Below are 24,594 nucleotides of genomic sequence, written 5' to 3'. Positions count from 1 at the left end.
TATTAGCATTAACTAACAGACCACAGAGAGTTGGGATAAATGGTTCATTCTCGGGTTGGCAATCAGTAACTAGTGGGGTGCCGCAGGGATCAGTGCTGGGACCCCAACTATTTACAATCTATATTAACTACTTGGAAGAAAGGACCGAATGTAATGTAGCCAAGTTTGCTGATGATACAAAGATGGGAGGAAAAGCAATGTGTGAGGAGGACATAAAAAATCTGCAAAAGGACATAGACAGGCTAAATGAGTGGGCAAACATTTGGCAGATGGAGTATAATGTTGGAAAGTGTGAGGTCATGCACTTTGGCAGAAAAAAAAATCAAAGAGCAAGTTATGGAGAAAAATTGCAACGTGCTGCAGTACAGCAGGACCTGGGGGCACTTGTGCATGAAACACAAAAGGTTAGTATGCAGGTACAGCAAGTGATCAGGAAGGCCAATGGTATCTTGGCCTTTATTGCAAAGGGGATGGAGTATAAAAGCAGGGAAGTCTTGCTACAGTTATACAGGGTATTGGTGAGGCCACACCTGGAATACTGCATTCAGTTTTGGTTTCCATATTTACAAAAGGATATATACTTGCTTTGGAGGTAGTTTAGAGAAGGTTCACTAGGTTGATTCCAGAGATGAGGGGTTGACTTATGAGGAAAGGTTGAGTAGGTTGGGCCTCTACTCATTGGAATTCAGAATAATGAAAGGTGATCTTATCGAAATGTATAAGATTATGAGGGGGCTTGACAAGGTGGATGCAGAGAGGAAGTTTCCACTGATAGGGGAGACTAGAACTAGAGGGCATGATCTTAGAATAAGGGGCTGCCCATTAAAAACTGAGATGAGGAGGAATTTCTTCTTTCGGGGATTTATAAATCGTTAGAATTCACTGCCTCAGAGAGCTGTGGAAGCTGGGACATTGAATAAATTTAAGATAGGAATAGAGAGTTTCATAATCGATAAGGGGTTATGGGGAGCAGGCAGGGAAGTGGAGCTGAGTCCATGATCGGATCAGCCATGATCTTATTGAATGGCGAGCAGGCTCGAGGGGCCGTATGGCCTACTCCTGCTCCTATTTCTTATCTTCTTATGTAGTATATATGGATTTTAGCAAAGCTTTTGATAAGGTCCCACATGGCAGACTGGTCATGAAAATAAAGGCCCACGGGATTCAGGGCAAAGTGGCAAGTTGGATCCAAAATTGGCTCAGTGGCAGGAAACAAAGGGTAATGGTTGATGGGTGTTTTATTGATTGGAAGGCTGTACCCAGTGAGGTTCCGCAGGGCTCAATGCTGGATCCCTTGCTTTTTGTGGTATATATCAGTCCTTGGACTTGAAACACAAAAGGAAAGACCATCAGCAGGCTGGGGCCATTGGAGGGAGCAGCGTGCGGGAGGAGCTGCGAAGCCAGGTCGCTGATTGCAGTGTGGGTAGGCACAGCAGGAGGGGCGAAAGAGCGGCCATAGAGGGAAATGACCGGGGCCCAGGAGAGGCATGAATCTGGGGCCCAGGAGAGGCGAGGGCCCAGGGGCAGCACGGGCCAGCCCACACTGCGATATGTGCGCGCACTAGGTCCATGCAGCAGAGCTGGTTTCCAGTCGTCTTGGGTAATCCTTGCCATTGGCCCAAGACCTAGCTCTGTCAAGCCCGTGTGGTGGCTGGTATGCAACGGCTCTCATATTGGACTGTACAGCCATCAAAGAACTCACTTCAGGAGTGGAAGCAAGTCTTTCTTGATTCCGATGGACTGCCTATGATGATGATGATGAAAAAGGAAAAGATTAGCGAAAATAAATGTGGGCCCCTAACGGGCCGAGACAGAAGATAGTGATAATGGGGAATAAGGAAATTAAACAAATTCTGTGTGTCCGTTTTCGTGGAAGAGAACCCAAAAACTTGCTGGAAATAGGGGATAACAAAGGGTCTAGCGAGAATGAGGAACTGAAAGGCATTAGTATTATGTAAAAAAAAAAGTACTGGGGAAATTAATGGGACTGAAAGCCGATAAATTCCTTGGATTTGATGGCCTACATCCGAGGGTTTTGAAAGAGGTGGCTATAGAGATAGTGGATGCATTGGTTGTCATCTTCTAAAATTTCTTGGATTCTGGAGCGGTTCCCACGGATTGGAAGGTAGCAAATGTAACCCGACTATTTAAGAAAGGAGGGAAGAGAGAAAATGGGGAACTACAGACCAGTTAGCCGGACATCAGTAGTAGGGAAAATGCTGGAGTCTATTAAGGACATGGTAACAGGACACTTAGAAAATAAGATTGAGCAGAGTCAACACGGATTTATGAACGGGAAACTATGTTTGATAAATCTGCTAATCGTTTTTGAGGTTGTAACTAGCAGGATAAGAGGGAACCAGTGGATGTAGTGTATTCGGATTTTCAGAAGGCATTCGATAAGGTGCCACACAAGAGGTTATTGAACAAAATTAGGACTCATGGGATTGGGGGCAATATAGCATGGATTGAGGATTTGTTATCAGACAGAAAACAGAGAGTAGGAATAAACGGGTAAGTGTCGGGTTGGCAGGCTGTAACTAGTGGGGTGCCGCAAGGATCGGTGCTTGGGCCCCAGCTATTCACAATCTTTATTTATGGATGAGGGGACCAAAATGTAATGTATCCAAGTTTGCTGATGATACAAAGCTAGGTGGGAACGTAAGTTGTGAGGAAGATGCAAAGAGACTTCAAGGGAATATAGCCAGGCTATGTTAGTGGGTAAAAACACAGCAAATGGAGAAATGTGAAGTTATCCATTTTGGTAGAAAAAATAGAAAAGCAGAGTATTTTTTTTTTAAATGGTGAGAGATTGGGAAATGTTGGTGTTCAGAGGGACCTGGGTGTCCTTGTACACAAATCACTTAAAGTTGACATGCACGTACAGTATGCAATTAAGAAAGTAAATGGTATGTGGCCTTTATTATAAGAGGATTTGAGTATAAGAGTAAAGAAAACTTACTGTAATTATATAGAGCTCTGGTGAGACCACACCTGGAGTATTGTATACAGTTTTGGTCTCCTTACCTAAGGAAGGATATACTTACCATAGAGGGAGTGTAACAAAGGTTCACCAGACTGATTCCTGGGATGGGGGGATTGTCCTGAGGAGAGATTGAGTAGACTAGGCCTATATTCTCATAAGTTTAGAAGAATGAGAGGTGATCTCATTGAAACATACAAAATTCTTACAGGGCTTGACAAGGTAGATGCATGGAGGATGTTCCCCCTGGTTGAGGAGTCTAGAACCAGGGGTCATAGTCTCAGAATAAGGGGTCAGCCATTTAGGACTGAGATGAGGAGAAATTTCTTCACTCAGAGGGCTGTGAATCTTTGGAATTCTCTACCCCAGAGGGCTGTGGAGGCTCAGTCATTGAGTATATTCAAGATAGAGAGCCATATATTTTTTGGATATTAAGGGAAACAAGGGATATGGGGATAGTGCATGCAAGTGGAGTTGAGGTAGAAGATCAGCCATGACCTCATGGTTCGCAGCAGGCTCGAGGGGCCGAATGGCCTACTCCTGCTCCTATTCCTTATGTTTTCATGACATGTTGCTAGGACATGCAAAATAGCCTCGACCTGAATAAATCATCTGGTGCCAATTGCTAACACACACGTCTGAGTCAGAAGGTTGTGGGTTCAAGGCCCACAGAGTCTGGAGCACAAAAATCTAGGCTGACACTCCAGTGCAGTGCAGAGGGAGTGCCGCACAATCGGAGGTGGCGTTTTTCAGATGAGGGCCCTCGCGGGTGGACGTAAAAGATCCTGTGGCACGATTTTGAAGAATGGAAGAATTCTCCCAGAGTTCCTCCTGACCACCATATATCTCTTCACTAAAAATGAATGACATGGTCATCTACCTCATCGCTGTTTGTGGGAGCTTGCTGTAAGCAAATTGGTTGCCGTGATTCCTGCATTACAACAGTGACTACACTTCAAAAAGTGCTTTGTTGGCCACGAGCGCTTTGGGACATCCCGAGGGTGTCAAAGGCGCTATATAAATGCGACTTTTACGTTCTAATACATCTGGTCCCTCGTGTTTGTCTGTTGTGTATCTGACGAGGTAGCTTAGGGCCTTGGACCACGGCTGTTGGAAGCCCAAGTTTTATCCATAACAACGTAAGAAATAGGAGCCATTTGGCACCTCGAGCCTGCTCTGCCATCCAATATCATGGCTAATCTGATCTTGGGCTCAGCTCCACTTCCCTGCCCTCTCCCCATATCCCTTCACTACCTTATTGTTCAAAAATCTGTCTACTTCCACCTTAAATATATTCAATGACCCAGCCTCCACAGCTCTGAGAATTCCACAGATTTACAACCCTCAGAAGAAATTCCTCCTCATCTCTGGTCTAAATCGGCAACCCCCTATTCTGAAACTATGCCCCCTAGTTCTAGATTCCCCACGAGGGGAAATATCCTCTCTGCATCTACCTTGTCGAGCCCCCTCAGTACCTTATATGTTTCAATAAGATCACCTCTCATTCTCCTGAACTCCAATGAGTATAGGCCCAACCTGCTCAACCTTTCTTCATAAGTCAATTCCCTTCATCACAGGAATCAAGCTGGTGAACCAGTGCTCAGTACCTCCCGGGTTTGGGATACAGAGAGGCAGACAGGTATCAGATCAAATCATGGGTTTAACTCAGTCCCAATGACCATAACCAGCAGTGTCATCGCCCACCACCACGCTCACCCCAGGGACCGGCTGAAGGCCTCAGAATGCAGTGTCGGAGGTGCCGGCTTTTGGATGAGACGTTAAACCGAGGCCCCGACTGCTCTCTGATGGACGGAAAAGATCCCGTGGCCCGAGAAGAGCAGGGCAGTGCTCCCTGGTGCCTGGCCAATATTTCTCCCTCAACCAACAACAGATTACCTGGCCATTATCACATTGATGTGCCTACATTTCCGACAACTGTGACAAGATTTCAAAAGTGATCACTGGCCGTGAAGCACTTGGGACGTCCGGAGGTCACGAAATACCCTGTGTACATGCAAGTTCTTGCTCTTCGTATATAAAGAGAGGGGACAAATGACGGGTGAAATGAGTTCTTTTATTATGCTTGAAGTTATAGACAGTGTATCACAAGAGAAGGTCCCCAACCAATCAATCAGATGACATTTGAAGACAACCCTTTTCTCTCTCCCTCACTCCACCTCAGTCTCTCTCTCCCATGTCCCAGGATTAGTATTAAAGTGGAATATGCAGAGATGTTTTTTTATTTAAAAAGTAAATAAAAAAGTCAAAGTGTATTTGACAAAACAAGCAGTGGCAGCAGCAAAACCGACCACAATACTCTGGAAAAGACCATGTGATGTGCGATCAGTCTGCCTCTCTACCTCCTCCCATATCTCTCCCTCCTCCCACTCCTCCCTCCCCTTCGCTCTCTCTCTTCCCCCCCCCCCACCCCTCCGCCCCGTATCACTCCCTCTTCCCACCCCACTCGCCCCATCTCCGTCTGTCTCTCTCTCCCCCTCTCTCCTCCGCTCCTCCTCAGTCTCTCGCTCTCCCTCCCCCCTCCCCCCATCCCTCTCTCTCATCACCCCCCTGAAGTTTCTCCCCCCCCCCCCACCCGCCGCATCCCCACAGACTCTCTCTCTCTCCCACCCTCCCGCTCCGTATCTCTCCCTCTTCCCACCCAACTCGCTCTCCCTCCTTCCATCTCCGTCTGTCTCTCTCTCTCTCTCTCTCTCCTCCGCTCCTCCCCAGTCTCTCTCTCTCTCTCTCCCCCTCTCTCCCCCCCCTTCCTTCTCTCACCACCCCCCCTGCAGTTTCTATCCCCCACCACCGCTTCAGTGCAGGCGGCACCGGGTCAGGAAGACGGGTCGAGGTGGAAGAGACCGAGTTGTGGACGTTTTACTCGATCATGATATGGACGAAGAGTGAGGCGGAGGGCAGGTGATCCCCATTCTCCGACAGTAGATGAACGTGTCGATAGCCTGCGGACAGCGAGCAAAGAGAACGTCACTATCCCCAAAACACACACCAAACCGCCTGCTCCAACCGAGCCTTGCTTCTTCAATCCTCGAAGGCTCATGGATTTGAACATAGCCTCTCAACCCTTCACCTCCCCTTTCCCATCACCCCCCTCCAATCCCCTTCACCCCCTCCCCCCATACACCCCCCAGATCATCCCCAATCCCTGCCCCCACCCAGGCCTCCCTATCATCACCCAATCCCTTCCCGCACCGACTCCCCTCCCAATCAGCCCTTCCCTTCACACCCGCCCTCACCTACAGCCTCGCTCCAATCCTTCGCCTACACAACCTGCCCCCGCCCACCCTTCGCCCCTTCACCCCCCACCCCCCCTCCCCTCGCCCCTTCACCGCCCCCCGCCCCCCCCTCCCCCAGCACGCTGGCAAAAGCTTTCACTGGTATCCGGAGCCTTTGCCCGAGAGGCCCCGGTCTCGGAACCCCGCTCCTGCCCCAGTGATGATCGCAGGACTGCCCTGGTCACCTCGGAATATAACCACTGCTCTCCGGTCCGGAAGTTGGTGGGGGGGGGGGGGAGGCGAGGGTATTGCGGAGTCGGATTCACTGGACCCATAGAATGCCAGCTCTCCTCTCTCCAGCCCAGGTGTGTGGGGAGGACAGGCACTGAATCCAAATACAGTGCTCCCACCAACAAACACAGCGGAGATCAGATTAACCCGGACCTGACCAGAGAACCTCCCTGCCCGACCTGGCTCAGCTCCCCGCTGAAGCAGCAGGATCATTTGAAGGTGATTGGCAAAAGAAGCCGATTTTTTACGCAGTGAGTTGTTATGAATGCCGGTTGGCAGAAGTCTCGCTCGGGAGATTGGAACGCGTTGGTTGAGAGAATTGGATAAATACTTGAAGGGGAAAGCAATCAGCAGGGGCTTTCGGGGAAAGAGTGGGGAGTGGGACTAACTGCACTGCTCTTGGAAATCATAGAAAACTACAACACAGAAGGAGGCCATTCGGCCCATCGTGTCCGCGCCAGTCAAAAAAGAGCTATCCAGCCTAATCCCACTTTCCAGCTCTTGGTCCATAACTCTGTAGGTTACGGCACTTCAAGTTCACATGTGGTGAGGGTTTCTGCCTCTACCACCCGATTCAGGCCGTGCGTTCCAGACCCCCACCACCCTCTGGGTGATAAAAGTTCTCCTCAAATCCCCTCCTATCAATTACTTTAAATCTATGCCCCTTTCATAGTGACATCCCTACGAAGGGAAATAGGTCCTTCCTATCCACTCTATCTAATCCCTACATAATTTTATACACCTCAATTAAATTTTCCCTTAGCCTCCTCTGTTCCAAGGAAAACAATCCCAGCCTATCCAACCTTTCCTCGTAGCTCAAATTCAGGCAACATCCACGTCAATCTCCTCTGTACCCTCTCTAGTGCAATCACATCCTTCCTGTAATGCGGTGACCAGAACTGCACGCAGTACTCCAGCTGTGGCCTAACTGATGCTTTATACAGTTCAACTATAACCTCCCTGATCTTGTATTTTATGCCTCGGCTAATAAAGGAAAGCATTCCGTATGCCTTCTCAAACACCTTATCTACCTGTCCTGCTACCTTTAAGGATCTGCCGACATGCACTCCAAGGTCCCTCCACACTTCTCAGTATTCTCCCATTTATTGTCTATTATTGTGTCTTCCAAAGACCCAACACAGGCACGATGGGCTGAATGGCCTCCTCCTATGCTGTAAGATCCTATGAAACGTTAAATAATGTGTGTATGTGGGGGGGGAGCTGCGGGGGGCAGGTGGAAGAAGCTTCAGATGCAAAATCCCTCCTGTATCAGAATCGCTGGACTTCACTTGACCCCGGTATCTGGTTTTGATTTCAGGCTGGCCGAAGAGGTGGGTGGGCCGGCGATGGGAACAAATGTGTCCTGGTGCGGCCGGGAGAGGGCAGTTGGAACCTACAGCGCTGGCGAGAGAACCTGAACCTCCGGGAGCCCACGGCCCCAAAGACTGCGGTGCAGCGCTGTGCGATCTGGCTCCGCAGGAGCAGGGGCAGGCCTCCCCCTATCTTCCAATATATATAAAAAAAAGAGGGCCTGCGACAAGCAGCGTTACGGTACCTAGTTTCAGGCTGGTGAACGGCACTGTGAACTGTCCGATGAAGTCGTTCCTGGAGGACAAGTCAAAGTCCTGGACCAGAAACCGGACCAGGGCCAGTTCGGGGACAGACACGTTGAACTGGAAGTTCACATTCCACATGGGGTTGAACCCTGCAATGAAAAAAGGAAAAAAAAGAGATGAAATAAATAAATCACGAAACAGTTTTGTCCACGCCTGTGTAGCGGTTGTGTTACTGAGAGGTTAGAATCCCACCACCGGCAGTTTGAGAATTTTAATTCAGCTTGAAATTAAATAAATCTGTAAATACAAAAAATACACGATCATCAGTAAGAGTGAGCTTGAAAGCTGTCGGACTGTCGCTAAAACCACAACTGGTTCAGAGGTCCCTTTACAGCAACAGCAACTTGTTTTCATATAGCGCCTTTAACATAGTAAAATATCCCAAGGCGCTTCACAGCAGTGTTTCAAGACAAAACAAATAAATTTGACACCGAGCCACATCGGAAGAAATTACGGCAGATGACCAAACTCTTGGTCAAAGAGGTATGTTTGAGTGAGCGTCTTAGAGGAGGAAAGAGAGGTAGAGAAGCGGAGAGGTTTAGGCAGGGAGTTCCAGAGCTTGGGGCCTAGGCAACAGAAGGCATGGCCAGCAATGGATGAGCGATTATAATCAGGATGCTCAGGAGGACAGAATTTGAGGAGTGCAGATAACTCAGCAAGGTTGTGAGGCTGAAGCAGATTACAGAGACAGGGAGGGGCGAGGCCATGGAGGAACCTGTAAACAAGGATGAGAATTAGGGAAGGGTATCTGCCGTCCTTACCCAGTCAGGCCTATAGGTGACTCCAGTCTCTCACCCACGTGGACTCTACCTTCTGAAATCGCCGAGTACCACTCAGCTGTACAGGGCAATGAGATGTGGGCAATAAATGCAGGCCTTGACAGCGAGCCCACATCCTGAGAATGAATTGTGTCCAGAAACACTAAATACTCAGAGTAACCCTTTAGAGCATGGCTGTGAAATAATGCAGAGGCTCATCAATATGCCTACACACACCCACCCACACATATATGGTCTGTGTCTACCCTGTACAGTGCTGTATATAAAGGGTGTGTCTATCGCTGACCGTACAGTGCTGTATATAAAGGGTGTGTCGATCGCTGACCGTACAGTGCTGTATATAAAGAGTATGTCTATCCCTGACCGTACAGTGCTGTATATAGTGTGTGTCTATCCTGTACAGTGCTGTATATAAAGGGTATGTCTATCGCTGACCGTACAGTGCTGTATATAAAGGGTATGTCTATCGCTGACCGTACAGTGCTGTATATAAAGGGTGTGTCTATCGCTGACCGTACAGTGTTGTATATAAAGGGTGTGTCCATCGCTGACTGTACAGTGCTGTATATAAAGGGTGTGTCGATCGCTGACCGTACAGTGCTGTATATAAAGAGTGTGTCTATCGCTGACCGTACAGTGCTGTATATAAAGGGTGTGTCTATCCTGTACAGTGCTGTATATAAAGGGTGTGTCGATCCCTGGCCATACAGTGCTGTATATAAAGGGTGTGTCTATACCGTACAGTGCTGTATATAAAGCGTGTGTTTATCCTGTACAGTGCTGTACATAAAGGGTATGTCGATCCCTGACCATGCGGTGCTGTATATAGCCTTGCTGGTTGCTGTAGTTACTCTGACCCCACTCTTACCATTGTTGGAAATGTACTCTGTTACTTTCGTGTCACTGTCGTTGCTGACTCCAAAAACCTCCACCGTCACAAGCGGGTCCACGACAGACTTGAGCTTCTGCTTTTCGGACTTTGGAAGCTGCTGGGCAGAGATGACCTGAGGGGGAACAAGGAACCAGTGGATAAGGACCAGTGGGTAATTGTTTTAACAATTGGGCAATGGATCAGTAGCTTGATGTTGGTTAACGATTGGATGAAAATTCTTCTTAACCGATTCCAACCAGGGAAAGCGTAATTTCCTTACCATGGGTTTCCCACAGGATCTCTTCCAACCCGCCTCTCCTCCATCACCGAGGAGTCGGGGATAATAAGCATTCCATTCATTTAAATTACTTCAGTTCATAAAAAAATATTTATAGTTTGGGTACGGTTCTAAAAGGGTACAACTACGAGGACAGGTATTCCCTCGCGTATAGAAGACTGAGGGGGTGATCTAATTGTGTTTAAGATGATTAAAGGATTTGATAGGTTAACTGGAGCAAAACTATTTTATTTGGTGGGGGGAGGAAAGAGTCCAGAACGAGGGGACATAACCTTAAAATTAGAGTAATGCATTTAGGGGTGATGTCAGGAAGCACTTCTTCACACAAAGGGAAATCTGGAACTCTCCCAAAGCCTGGGGTCAATTGAAAATTTCAAAACCAAGCATGATAGACTTTTATTAAGCAAGGGTATTAAGGCTTACGGAGTCAAGGCGGGTAGATGGAGTTATGATAGCGATCAGCTCGTATGTAACTGAATGACGGAACAGGCTCGAGGGGGCTGATTGGCCTACTTCTGTTGCTAGAGGCCTTAATACTCCAACAGCCACTCAGGAGATGCCGTGGGACTTGAAATAAGGAACATGTTGGGAGAGAGTGTACAGCCTGGTCGGGTCAGGATATGTTCCCACTCAATGGGGAGACTTACACACGCGATGCCAATGCAAGCCAACGTTTGTGAGCCAAGGTGTGCCATGGTGATCAAGCACCGTGGAGGCTCAGCAAGTCCTCGGAGGCACAAGGGGGAAATCAGAATGAGCATCATCTCTGGGGACTGGTTAGTATAATTCCTGGGGGCCATTGCCAATGCTTATTGCGGAGCTCCTTCCAAAGGTGGGCAGCAGAAATGTTACAAGGATACCCTCAAAGCCTCCCTGGTAAAGTGCGACATCACCACTGACACCTGGGAGATCCTGGCCGAAGACCGCCCTAAGTGGAGAAAGTGCATCCGGGAGGGCGTTGAGCTCATCGCCGAGAGCGTGAAGAGATCAATTGCAGGCAGCGGAAGGAGCGTGCGACAAATCAGCCCCTCCCAACCCTTCCCTCAGCAAATGTCTGTTCCACCTGTGAAAGAGTCTGTGGCTCTCGTATTGGACTGTTCAGCCACCAAAGAACTCACTTCAGGAATGGAAGCAAGTCTTCCTCGGTTCCAAGTGACTGCCTATGATGATGATGGCACCAAGCTTGAGCCAACGCATTCTCCCCTTTTGCCTCTTCTCCTGGCTCTTTCTATCAAATGGGTCTTGGCCCTCATCTCCCAAATACTGTCCAAGTGGCCACTGCTCGTGAGCCCAGAGGCCGGGTCTTGAGGGGCCACTAAATGGTGGGTGGCGTGGCAACAGATCCTCAACTTGAGTCAGTGCACTTCACTCTCCCGAAGAGGTCACTCAATAGCCTCCACGAAAGGCAACACAGCTCTCTCGCTCCTCTTTAGCCCAGCAATTGAGGCCCAACTTTCACCGAGTCAGAACAGTTAACTCGGCAATGACCAGGGGCTGGCCCTGGGGGACATCCCAGACTGCACAGTTGGACACTGCGCTGGTTGCAGATGGCTGCCGATACCCACTAAACCAGCTGTTGGCCCACCTGTTCCTTTGGCCGTCGAGGGTGCTTGGCGAGGGAACTCGGAAACGCAAGCTGGCAACACTGTAGGCCTAATGTATACCTGCTCTCGAGCAGAAGTGGAAGCTCCAACATCTTGGGGCTAGGGTTTCAGATTCAAAACTTCAGGTCGCCGCCAATGGTATAACTCTAGCCTCCCAGTGTTTGGTTGCACGGTACAATGCCTGTTTAACGTACTGAGTCATAGAGATTTACAGCACAAAAGGAGGCCATTTCGGCCCATTGTGTCCGTGCCAGCCGACCAAGAGCTATCCAGCCTAATCCCACTTTCCAGCTCTTGGTCCGTAGCCCTGTAGGTTACGGCACTTCAGGTGCACATCCAAGTACTTTTTAAAACTGATGAGGGTTTCTGCCTCTACCACCCTTTCAGGCAGTGAGTTCCAGACCCCCACCACTCTCTGGATGAAAAAGTTTATCTTCAAATTCCCTCCAAACCTCCTACCACTTACTTTAAATTTATGCCCCCTGGTCGTTGACCCCTCTGTTAAGGGAAATAGGTCCTTCCTATCCACTCTCTAGTCCCCTCATAATTTTATACCTCAATAAGGTCTCCCCTCAGTCTCCTCTGTTCCAAAGAAAACAAACCCAGCCTATCCAATCTTTCCTCATAGCTAAAATTCTCCAGTCCAGGCAACATCCTCGTAAATCTCCTCTGTACCCTCTCCAGTGCAATCACATCTTCCCTGTAATGTGGTGACCAGAGCTGCACACAGTACTCCAGCTGTGGCCTAACTGATGCTTTATACAGTTCAACCATAACCTCCCTGCTCTTGTATTCTATGCCTTGGCTAATAAAGGCAAGTATTCCGTATATCTTCTTAACCACCTTATCTAAATGGTCTGCTACCTTCAGGGATCTGTGGAACTGCACTCCAAGGTCCCTTTGTTCCTCTACACATTCCAGTGTCCTACCATTTATTGTGTAGTCCCTTGCCTTGTTAGCTCTCCCCAAATGCATTACTTCGCATTTGTCCACATTGAATTCCATTTGCTGACATCCCCGACCTAGGAGGGAACACCGGAGGAGGAACGGGGGTAAAAGGGCAAGCAGCCCACCCCAGCCCAGCACACACAGCCGACACCCCCTGTTGTGTATCTGTAAAGCATGCACTCCCATGTTCCGCCACCAGGGAGTGCATCCCCTGAAGTCCCAAGGGATCCCAGCATCCCTTGGGAGCACTGTATATAAGCCGGCCCCCAAGGCTTGTTTCTCACTCTGGAGTGTCTTAATAAAGACTGAGGTCACTGTTACTTTAACTTCCCTGTGTGCAGTCTCATCTGTGTTACCCCTGACCTGGGACCTAAAACGACGATGGCGGCAGCGGAGGATAAAAAGAGCAAGCCACCACAGGGAGCAGCGCGAGCAGGTAAGAGAGGGCAACGAAGGAGAACAGGGCGACTACATTCGACGTTACAGGAAGGCAGGGAAGTGATTGGTTGGTGAGTTTCTCTCTCTCTCGCGTTGCTTTAAATTAAGGGCCTTAAATTAGGGGCCGGTATTAATAACTAAAAGCTAAATCTGATTAATTAAATACATTAGAGATGGCAGGGCAGACGATGTGGCACTGCTGCAACATGTGGGAGCTGGTGGACACCATTGAGGTCCCTGGCGGACCACATTTGCGGCAAGTGTCTGCAGCTCGAGGAACTTTGGCTCCGTTTTGATGAGCTGGAATCCGAGCTGCAGACACTGCGACACATCAAGGAGGGGGAGAGTTACCTGGACGCCGCGAACCAATGAGAGTAATTAATTCAAATTCGATCCGTGGTCAAGGACAGGAGGGAGTGTGTCAGGATAGAGTGATGGAGGAGGCTCAGCCCTTGATCTTGTCCAACAGGTTTAAAGCTCTTACTCCCTGTGTGAACGAGAGCAGGGATTGCAGGGAGGATGAAAATGGCATAAAAATAAAAAAGCAAAGGTGGGTCAACCGTGGCTATCAAGGGAAATCAGGGATAGTATTAATGCCAAGGAAGTGGCATACAAATTGGCCAGAAATAGCAGCGAACCCGGGGACTGGGAGAGATTTAGAACTCAGCAGAGGAGGACAAAGAGTTTGATTAGGGCAGGGAAAATGGAGTACGAGAAGAAGCTTGCAGGGAACATTAAGACGGATTGCAAAAGTTTCTACAGATATGTAAAGAGAAAAAGGTTAATAAAGACAAATGTAGGTCCCCTGCAGTCAGAATCAGGGGAAGTCATAACAGGGAACAAAGAAATGGCGGACCAATTGAACAAGTACTTTGGTTCGGTATTCACCAAGGAGGACACTAACAACATTCCGGATATAAAAGGGGTCAGAGGGTCTAGTAAGGAGGAGGAACTGAGGGAAATCCTTATTAGTCGGGAAATTGTGTTGGGGAAATTGATGGGATTGAAGGCCGATAAATCTCCAGGGCCTGATGGACTGCATCCCAGAGTACTTAAGGAGGTAGCCTTGGAAATAGCGGATGCATTGACAGTCATTTTCCAACATTCCATTGACTCTGGATCAGTTCCTATGGAGTGGAGGGTAGCCAATGTAACCCCACTTTTTAAAAAAGGAGGGAGAGAGAAAACAGGGAATTATAGACCGGTCAGCCTGACATCGGTAGTGGGTTAGATGATGGAATCAATTATTAAGGATGTCATAGCAGCGCATTTGGAAAGAGGTGACATGATAGGTCCAAGTCAGCATGGATTTGTGAAAGGGAAATCATTCTTGACAAATCTTCTGGAATTTTTTGAGGATGTTTCCAGTACAGTGGACAAGGGAGAACCAGTTGATGTGGTATATTTGGACTTTCAGAAGGCTTTCGACAAGGTCCCACACAAGAGATTAATGTGCAAAGTTAAAGCACATGGGATTGGGGGTAGTGTGCTGACATGGATTGAGAAATGGTTGTCAGACAGGAGTAAATGGGTACTTTTCAGAATGACAGGCGGTGAGTAGTGGGATATCGCAAGGTTCTGTGCAGGGACCCCAGCTGTTTACACTGTATATTAATGATGTAGACGAGGGGATTAAATGTAGTATCTCCAATTTGCGGATGACACTAAGTTAGGTGGCAGTGTGAGCTGCGAGGAGGATACTATGAGGCTGCAGAGCGACTTGGGATAGGTTAGGTGAGTGGGCAAATGTATGGTGGATGGAGTATAATGTGGATAAATGTGAGGTTGTCCAATTTGGTGGTAAAAACAGAGAGACAGACTATTATCTGAATGGTGACAGATTAGGAAAAGGAGAGGTGCAACGAGACCTGGGTGTCATGGTACATCAGTCATTGAAGGTTGGCATGCAGGTACAGCAGGCGGTTAAGAAAGCAAATGGCATGTTGGCCTACATAGCGAGGGGATTTGAGTGCAGGGGCAGGGAGGTGTTGCTACAGTTGTACAGGGCCTTGGTGAGGCCACACCTGGAGTACTGTGTACAGTTTTGGTCTCCTAACCTGAGGAAGGACATTCTTGTTATTGAGGGAGTGCAGCTAAGGTTCACCAGACTGATTCCCGGGATGGCGGGACTGACCTATCAAGAAAGACTGGATCAACTGGGCTTGTATTCACTGGAGTTCAGAAGAATGAGAGGGGACCTTTATAGAAACGTTTAAAATTCTGATGGGTTTAGACAGGTTAGATGCAGGAAGAATGTTCCCAATGTTGGGGAAGTCCAGAACCAGGGGTCACAGTCTAAGGATAAGGGGTAAGCCATTTAGGATCAAGATGAGGAGAAACTTCTTCATCCAGAGAGTGGTGAACCTGTGGAATTCTCTACCACAGAAAGTTGTTGAGGCCAATTCACTAAATATATTCAAAAAGGAGTTAGATGGAGTCCTTACTACTAGGGGGATCAAGGGGTATGGCAAGAAAGCAGGAATGGGGTACTGAAGTTGCATGTTCAGCCATGAACTCATTGAATGGCGGTGCAGGCTAGAATGGCCGAATGGCCTACTCCTGCACCTATTTTCTATGTTTCTATTTTCTATGTTTCTATGAGCAAACTGACCACAGCACTGTGGTACAGGGGGCCATTCAAGTGGGGGGAGTAAAAAGAAACGTTATAATGGTAGGGGATGATTAGGGGGATGGATAAGGTTCTTCAGCTGAGAGCGTGAGTCACAAATGCTGTGTTGCCTGCCCAGTACCAAGGTTAAGGACATCTCCTCTGGGCTGGAGAGGAACTTGGAATGGGAGGGGGTGGGAGGGGGGGGGAGGAGATCCAGTTGTCATGATCCACGTGGGTACCAATGACATAGTTAGGTTGATAGGACAAAGAAAGAGGTTCTGCTGAGGGATTATGAGCATCCAGGGGCAAAATTAAAAAGCAGAACCACAAAAGGCAATAATCTCTGGATTAGTACATGAGCCACGAGCAAATTTGCATAGGATAAATAAGATCAGAGAGTTAAACCCTAGCTCAAAGACTGGTGTGGGAGAAATGGGTTTTGGTTCGTGGGACACTGGTACCAGTACTGGGGTAAGAGGGAGCTGTTCCATTCGGACCATGCTGGGACTAGTGTCCTGGCGACTCAAATATCTAGGGCTGCAGAGGGGGTTTTAAACTAATTAGTGGGGGGGGGGGCGCGGCGGGGAGATTCAGGTGAGCAAAAATGTCAAAAGTCAAAGAATAAGGAGAAGGCAATAGAGCAGGCTGGCACTGGGGGAAATGAAATCCAGAGCATGCCAGGAAGGGACAGAATGTATAAACATAAAGGTGAATCAGAAAGTGGGGTCAAAGCAGGAAAAAAATGATTAAAAAAAACAAATTTAAAAGCTCTTTATCTGAATGCACGCAGCATTCACAATAAAATAGATGAGTTGACGGCACAGAGATACAAATGGGTATGATATCATAGCCATGACAGAGACGTGGTTGCAAGGTGACCAAGACTGGGAACTAAATATTCAGGGGTATTTAACAATTCGGAAGGACCGACAAAGAAAAAGGATATGGGGTAGCGCTGATAATAAAGGATGAGATCAGTGCAGTAGTCAGAAATGATATTGGCTCAGAAGATCAAGATGTTGAAGCAATTTGGAGATAAGGAATAATAAGAGGAAAAAGTCGCTGGTGGGCATAGTCTATAGGCCCCCTAACAGTAGCTACACAGTTGGACGGAGTATAAATCAAGAAATAATGGAGGCTTGTAATAAAGGAACGGCAATAATCATGGACGATTTTAACTTTTATATTGATTGGACAAAGCAAATTGGCCAGGGTAGCCGCGAGGAAGTGTTCATAAGTGTATCCGGGATAGTTTCCTTGAACAGTACATTGCGGAACCAACCAGAGAGCAGGCTATCTTAGATCTGGTACTGTGCAATGAGACAGGATTAATAAATGATCTCGTAGTAAAGGATCTTCTAGGAATGAGTGACCATAACATGGTTGAATTTCAAATTCAGTTGGAGGGTGAGAAAGTTGGATCTCAAACTAGTGTTCTAAGCTTAAATAAAGGAGACTACAAAGGTATGAGGGCAGAGTTGGCTAAAGTGGACTGGGAAAATAGATTAAAGTATGGGTTGGTTGATGAACAGTGGCATACATTTAAGGAGATATTTCATAACTTGCAACAAAAATATATCCCAATGAGAAGGAAAGAATAAGAGAAGGGATAACCATCCGTGGCTAACTAAGGAAATAAGAGATGGTATCAAATTGAAAACAAGGGCATACAATGTGGCCAAGACTATTGGGAGGCCAGAGGATTGGGAAACTTTTAAAAGTCAGCAAAGAACGACTAAAAAAGTGATAGAGGGAAGATGTATTATGAAAGTAAACTAGCACGGAATATAAAAACAGATAGTAAGAGTTTCTACATAAAAAGGAAAAAAAAAAGAGTGGCTAAAGTAAATGTTGGTCCCCGAGAGGATGAGACTGGGGAATTAATAATGGAGAAAAAAGAAGTTGCAGAGATGTTGAACAAATATTTTGTATTGGTCTTCATGGTAGAAGACACTAAAAACATCCCAATAGTGGATGATCACGGGGATATAGGGAGGGAGGAACTCAATACAATCACTACTGAATTAATACTCGGTAATATAATGGCACTAAAGGCGGACAAGTCCCCTGGATCTGATGGGTTGCATCCTAGGGTCTTAAAAGAAGTGGCTACAGAGATAGTGGATGCATTGGTTATAATCTATCAAAATTCCCTGGATTCTGGGGCGGTCCCAGTGGATTGGAAAACCGCAAATTTAACGTCCCTATTTAAAAAAGGAGGCAGACAAAAAGCAGGAAACTATAGACCAGTTAGCCTAACATCTGTCATTGGGAAAATACTGGAGTCCATTATTAAGGAAGCAGTAGCGGGACATTCGGAAAAGCTTAATTTAATCAAGCAGAGTCAGCATGGTTTTATGAAAGGGAAATCTTGTTTGACAAATTTGCTGGAGTTCTTTGAGGATGTACCGAGCAGGGTGAATAAGTGGGAACCAGTGGATGTGATGTATTTGGATTTCCAGAAGGGATTCGATAAGGTGCCACATAAAAGGTTACTGCACAAGATAAAAGCTCACGGGGTTGAGGGTAATATATTAGCATGGATAGAGGATTGGCTAACGAACAGAGAACAGAGAGTCGGGATAAATGGGTAATTCTCTAGTTGGCAACAAGTAACTAGAGGGGTGACGCAGGGATCGCTGCTGGGTCCTCAACTATTTACAATCTATTGACTTAGATGAAGGGACCAAGTGTAATGTAGCCAAGTTTGCTGATGATACAAAGATGGGTGGGAAAACAAATTATGAAGTGGACACAAAAAATCTGCAAAGGGATATAGACAGGCTAAGTGAGTGGGCAAAAATTTGGCAGATGGAATATAATGTGGGAAAGTGTGAGGTTATCCAACTGGCAGAAAAAAATAGAAAAGCAAATTATAATTTAAATGCAGTAAAATTGCAAAGTGCTGCAGTACAGAGGGACCTGGGGGTCCTTATGCATGACACACAAAGTTGGTATGCAGGTACAGCAAGTAATCAGGAAGGCAAATGGAATGTTGGCCTTTATTGCAAGGGGTATAGAGTATAAAAACAGAGAAGGGTATTGGTGAGGCCACACCTAGAGTATTGCGTACAGTTTTGGTCTCCGTATTTAAGGAAGGATATACTTGCATTGGAGGCTGTTCAGAGAAGGTTCACTCAGTTGATTCCGGATATGAGAGGGGTTGACTTATGAAGATAGGTTGGGCCGTTACACATTGGAGTTTAGGAGAATGAGAGGTGATCTTATCGAAACATACATGATAATGAGGGGGCTCGACAAGGTGGATGCAGAGAGGATATTTCCACTCATAGGGGAAACAAGGTGACATATTCTGAGAATAAGGGGCCGCCCATTTAAAATTGAGATGAAGAGGAACTTCTTCTCACAGAAGGCTTAAATCTGTGGAATTCTCTGCCCCAGAGAGCTGTAGAGGCTAGGTCATTGAATATATTTAAGGCGGAGATAGACTGATTTTTGAACAATAAGGGAATAAAGGGTTATGGAGAGCAGGCAGGGAAGTGGAGCCGAGTCCATGATCAGATCAGCCATGATCTTACTAAATGACGGCGCAGGCTTGAGGGGCCAGGTGGCCTACTCCTGCTTCTATTTCTTATGTTCTTATGTTCTTGCCACTGTTCTGCCCACCTGATCAGTCCATTGATATCTTTCTACAGTCATCAACTTGCATTTTCATTACCAACCACACAGCCAATGTTTGTATCAGCTGCAAACTTCTTAATCATACCCGCTACATTCAAGTCTAAATCATTGACATATACCACAAAGGACCTAGTACTGAGCCCCGCGGAACCCTACTGAAAACAGCCTTCCAATCACAAAAACACCCATCAACCATTACACTTTTCTTCCTGCCTCTGAGCCAATTTTGGATCCAACTTGCCTCTTTGCCCTGGATCTCATTTTACTTTTGTGACCAGTCTGCCACGTGGAACCTTATCAAAAACCTTGCTACAATCCATATATAGTACATCAAATGCAGTACCCTCATCGACCCTCCTTGTTACCTCCTCAAAAAAGTTAATCAAGTTAGTCAGACACTATGTTCCCGCAACAAATCCATGCTGACTGTCCTTGATTAATCCGTGTTTTTCTAAATTAAGATTTATCCTGTCCTTCAGAATTTTTTCAAATAATTTTCCTACCATTGAGGTTAGGCTGACTGGCCTGTAATTACTCGGTCTATCCCTTTCTAAATAACAGTACAATATTAGCAGTTCTCCAGTACACCTGTAGCCAGAGAGTATTGGAAAATGATGCCCATGAGGCATGATAACCATGAATCACTGCTCAACAAGATAGAGGGGGCTGTTTGCTTGACCACGTTAATGGCTCCAGAATCTTGGAGATAGCGGAGTGGCAGTATAACTTTGATCTAGGTGTTCATGGTACCCTGTTGCATTAACATGTCCACTGTTGGAGAGATCTCAGTCTCCGACTGGTGAAATCAAAGCTGTGCTCTCTTACCATCACATGGAGCTTCTTTTGTTTCAGCCAGTCTCCCTTTTGAACATTCTTCGGATCAAAGTCCGTCTTCTTCTCTCGCAGGTACTTTGGCTTCAGATTATAACCAGCGAAACCATTGTCGAGAAATTTCCCCTGGTTGATGTCCATCTCCTCCCCTGGGGTCTGGAAGTTTAAGGCCACTGGAAAGAGGGGGAGAAGAAGAGGGAAGAGGGAAGAATGGGGAAGGGGGGAAGAGAAGCAGAGGGAAGAAGGAAGAAGGGGGGAAGAGGGGAAGGGGGAGAGGAGGATGGGGGGGGGGGAAGAGGGAGAGGAGGATGGGGGGGGGAAGAGGTGAAGGGGTGGGGAAGAGAAGGATGGGGGTGGGAGAGAGGAGGATGGGGGAGTGGAGAGAGGAGGATGGGGGAGTGGAGCAGAGGAGGATGGGGGGGCAGAGGAGGATGGGGGGCAGAGGAGGATGGGGGGGCAGAGGAGGATGGGGGGGCAGAGGAGGATGGGGGGGGCAGAGGAGGATGGGGGGGGCAGAGGAGGATGGGGGGGAGAGGAGAAGATGGGGGGGAGAGGAGAAGATGGGGGGGGAGAGGAGGGTGGGGGGGGAGGAGGGTGGGGGGGAGGAGGGTGGGGGGGGAAAGGAGGTGGGGGGGAAAGGAGGTGGGGGGGGAAAGGAGGTGGGGGGGAAAGGAGGTGGGGGGGAAAGGAGGTGGGGGGGGAGAGGTGGGGGGGGAGAGGTGGGGGGGGAGAGGAGGTGGGGGGAGAGGAGGATGGGGGAAGAGGATGGAGGGGGGGGAGAGGAGGGGGGGGGAGAGGAGGGGGGGAGAGGAGGAGGGGGGGAGAGGGGAGGAGAGGAGAATGGGGGGGCGGAGAGGAGGATTGGGGGTGGCGGCGGAGAGAGGAGAAATTATTCATTAATCACCTATTTCATTATCATTGTTACCGTGGGCACTGAATGTGACAAATATAACAGGCCTGTTTGCCTTCATGTGCGGCCTCAGGCAGATACAAGAGTTGCTGTAGTTCAGAGTTGTGCCGCCCAGAGTTCCGGTCAGTGGTGGAATTTGTAGGGCCTATCAATTTAGTGCAATCAGTGCTCAATTAGAGACAGTTTTCGCTGAGGGATGCACCCATCAGGATCTTGTGGGGGGGTGGGGGGGGGGGGGGCGGAACTGACAAACTCACCTCAGGTGGCTGAGAGAGAAGGTGGTTGGTTATCCCATGAATCTGGGCTGCTTTTGGATTGAGCCTATTTAGATAATAGAATTTAGACATAGAATAAGGTAATTAATATCACAGAAATAGGCAGAACATGCCGATGCCAAGATTTTTGCTCCACACAAGCTTCCTTCCACCTTACTTCATCTCAACCCATCAACATATCCTTCGATTCCCTTCTCCCTCATGTGTTTATCAAGCTTCCCTTTAAATGCATCGATACTATTCACCTCAACCACTCCCTGTGGTAGCGAGTTCCACAATCTACCCACTCTCTGGGTGAAGATGTTTCTCCTGAATTCTTTATCGGATTCATTTGTGACTAGTGAATTATATAGAGCCCCGGTGAGACTGCACCTAGAGTAAGTATTGTGCACAGTTTTAGTCTCCTTACTGAAGGAAGGATATACTTGCCATTGAAGGAGTGCAACGAAAGTTCACCAGACTGATTCTTGGGATTGCGGGGGGGAGTGGGGGGGTGGACGGAATTGTCCTATGAGGAGAGATCGAGTAGACTCAGCCTATATTCTCTAGTGTTTAGAAGAATGAGAGTTGATTTCATTGAAACATACAAAATTCTTACAGTGCTTGACAGGGTAGATGCAGGGAGGATGTTTCCTTTGGTTGGGGAGTCTGGAACCTTAGTCTCAGAATTTAGGACGGAGACGAGGAGAAACTTCTTCACTTAGAGGATGGTGAATCTTTGGAATTCTCTAGCCCAGAGGGCTGTGGAGGCTCAGTCGTTGAGTATATTCAAGCCAGTGAGCGATAGATTTTTGGGAATCAAGGGATATGGGGATAGTGCAGGAAAGTGGTATTGAGGTAGAAGATCAGCCATGATCTTTTTGACTGGCGAAGGAGGCCCGAGGGGCCGAATGGCCTACTCCTGCTCCTAATTCTTATGTTCTTATGTTCTATCTTATTTAGTGGCCCCTAGTTTTGATCACCCCCCCCCCACAAGTGGAAAGATCTTCGATACGTCTACCCCATCGAACCGCATAATTGTAAAGACCTCAGTCAGTCACCTCTCGAGATGAAGGTCATGGTGCTGGAAACGTTATTACTTCTTCCGTGTCAACATCGAACCGTTCCAGGTCAGCTGCAGCAGTGGTTGGACGGAGAGGAGAGCATCCTTCACACTGCTCACATTACGCCAACTCCAGCACCCACTGCTGCACCAGTGGAACATTTTACCATTTCCGCCATCCTGAGCGAGTTTGCCAATTTAGAGCCAAATAGGCATAAGAACATAAGAAATAGGAGCAGGAGTAGGCCATACGGCCCCTCGAGCCTGCTCCACCATTTAATACGATCATGGCTGATCTGATCATGGCCTTGGGTCCACTTCCCTGCCCGCTCCCCTTAATCCCTTATCGTTTAAGAAACTGTCTATTTCTATCTTGAATTTATTCAATGTCCCAGCTTCCACAGCTCTCTGAGGCAGTGAATTCCACAGATTTACAACCCTCAGAGAAGAAATTTGTCCTCTTATTCTAAGATTATGCCCCCTAGTTCTAGTCTCCCTTATCAGTGGAAACATCATCTCTGCATCTACCTTGTCAAGCCCCCTGGCGACAGTAACTGGGTTAAAACTCCTGTGTGGAGCCCTTACAGGCAGCAACCAGAAGGGACTCCCTGCATTTGAACCCAGCTCTGAGAAGTGACACGCCAATTGCTTAACTCACTGGACCTAGGGGCTGCCAACCTTCCAGATTGGCCTGGGGTCCCCAAGAATTGAAGATTAATCTCCAGGACACTCCTCCGAGCAACACCCGAGGGAAAAGATCATAGGGGCATTAAAAAAAGTTTTTTTTCATTATCATGCATTAGTTATAAAAGTATTGGAGATGGGGGGGAAAGGCTATTTGACTGATAGCGAACTATCATCCAATACCTTTTCAATTGGCTGTGGGAAGACGCGGCGTTGCCAAGATGGACATGTTGGGCAACCAATCATAGAACAAGGAAGGAGGCCATTTCGGCCTATCATGGCCGTGCCGGTCGAAAAGAGCTATCCAGCCTAATCCCAGTTTCCAACCTTTGAAGTGCCGTAGCCTACAGGGCTATGGCACTTCAAGTGCACATCCAAGTACAGGTACTTTTTAAATGTCATGAGGGTTGCTGCCTCTACCACAATTTCAGGCAGAGAGTGCCAGACGAAGAAATGTTCCCTTCATCTCCCCTCTAATCCTTCTACCAACTACTTTAAATCTATGTCCCCTGGTTATTGACCCCTCTGCAAAGGGAATCAGGTCCTTCCTAGCCACTCTATCTCGGCCCCTCATAATTTTACACACCTTAATAAGGTCTACCCTCAGCCTCTTCTGTTCCAAGGAAAACAAACCCAGCCTATCCAATCTTTCCTCATAGCTAAAGTTTTCCAGCCCTGGCAATATTCTCGTAAATCTCCTCTGCACCCGCTCTAGTGCAATCACATCTTTCCTGTAATGTGGTGACCAGAACTGCACGCAGTACTCCAGCTGTGGCCTAACTAGTGTTTTATACAGTTTAAATATAACCCCCGGCTCTTGTATTCTATGGCCCGGCTAATAAAGGCAAGTATTCCATATGCCTTCTTAACCACCTTATCTACCTGGCTTGTTACCTTCAGGGATCTGTGGACATGCACTCCCAAGGTCCCTCAGTTCCTCCACACCACACAGTATCCTTCCATTTATTGGGCCCAAGTTTCGGCCTCAGTTGCTCCTGATTTTTTGGAGCAACTGGTGTAGAACGGAGTATCTTAGAAATTCAAATTCGCAGCATTTAGTTTGCTCCAGTTCTAGTCAGTTAGAACAGTTTCACTTTGGAACAGAATTTTTTTTTCAAAAGGGGGCGTGTCCGGCCACTTACACCTGTTTTCAAAGTTTCGGCAGTGAAAACTTACTCCAAACTAACTTAGAATGGAGTAAGTGAAGAATTTTGTACGCTCGAAAAAACCTTGTCTACACTTTAGAAAATCAGGCGTAGGCTACAAATCAGGCGTAGGGAATGGGGGGGGGGGGGGTTTAAAGGGAAGTTTACAAACATTAAACACTTCAGTTTTACAAATAAAGAGCCATCATCAATAATAAATGATAAAAACATCAATAAATCAACCAATAAATCAATCAAAAAAAATTAATAAGAAATAATTTTTTAAAACAGTAAATAAAACATTTTCTACTTACCGACTGCAGCACCGGGAGCCCTCCAACAGCGTGCTGGGATGCCCCCCCCCCCCCCCAGTGTGTCTCTGTCAGTGTCTCT

General features: G+C 47.4%; 1 protein-coding gene across 3 annotated transcripts in view; it reads right to left on the bottom strand.

The window, feature by feature from the left end:
- Nucleotides 1–5,753: 5,753 nt before the first annotated feature.
- plcd1a (phospholipase C, delta 1a) overlaps nucleotides 5,754–24,594 on the bottom strand; it is a 142,151-nt gene continuing 123,310 nt past the window's right edge. For all 3 annotated transcript variants that reach the window (XM_070881769.1, XM_070881768.1, XM_070881770.1), the window contains exons 12-15: nucleotides 20,140–20,318; nucleotides 9,771–9,906; nucleotides 8,063–8,212; nucleotides 5,754–5,943 (exon numbers count right to left, since the gene is read on the bottom strand). In XM_070881769.1, the coding sequence (XP_070737870.1) occupies nucleotides 5,861–5,943; nucleotides 8,063–8,212; nucleotides 9,771–9,906; nucleotides 20,140–20,318 (548 nt within the window). In that variant the 3' untranslated portion in view covers nucleotides 5,754–5,860. The remainder of the gene's footprint in view (nucleotides 5,944–8,062; nucleotides 8,213–9,770; nucleotides 9,907–20,139; nucleotides 20,319–24,594) is intronic.

The sequence above is a fragment of the Pristiophorus japonicus genome, chromosome 5 (assembly GCF_044704955.1).
Source record: "Pristiophorus japonicus isolate sPriJap1 chromosome 5, sPriJap1.hap1, whole genome shotgun sequence".
In the NCBI taxonomy this organism is placed as follows: domain Eukaryota; kingdom Metazoa; phylum Chordata; class Chondrichthyes; family Pristiophoridae; genus Pristiophorus; species Pristiophorus japonicus.
The sequence above is the reverse complement of the archived record's forward strand: the minus strand, read 5'-3'. Positions and strand labels throughout refer to the sequence as shown.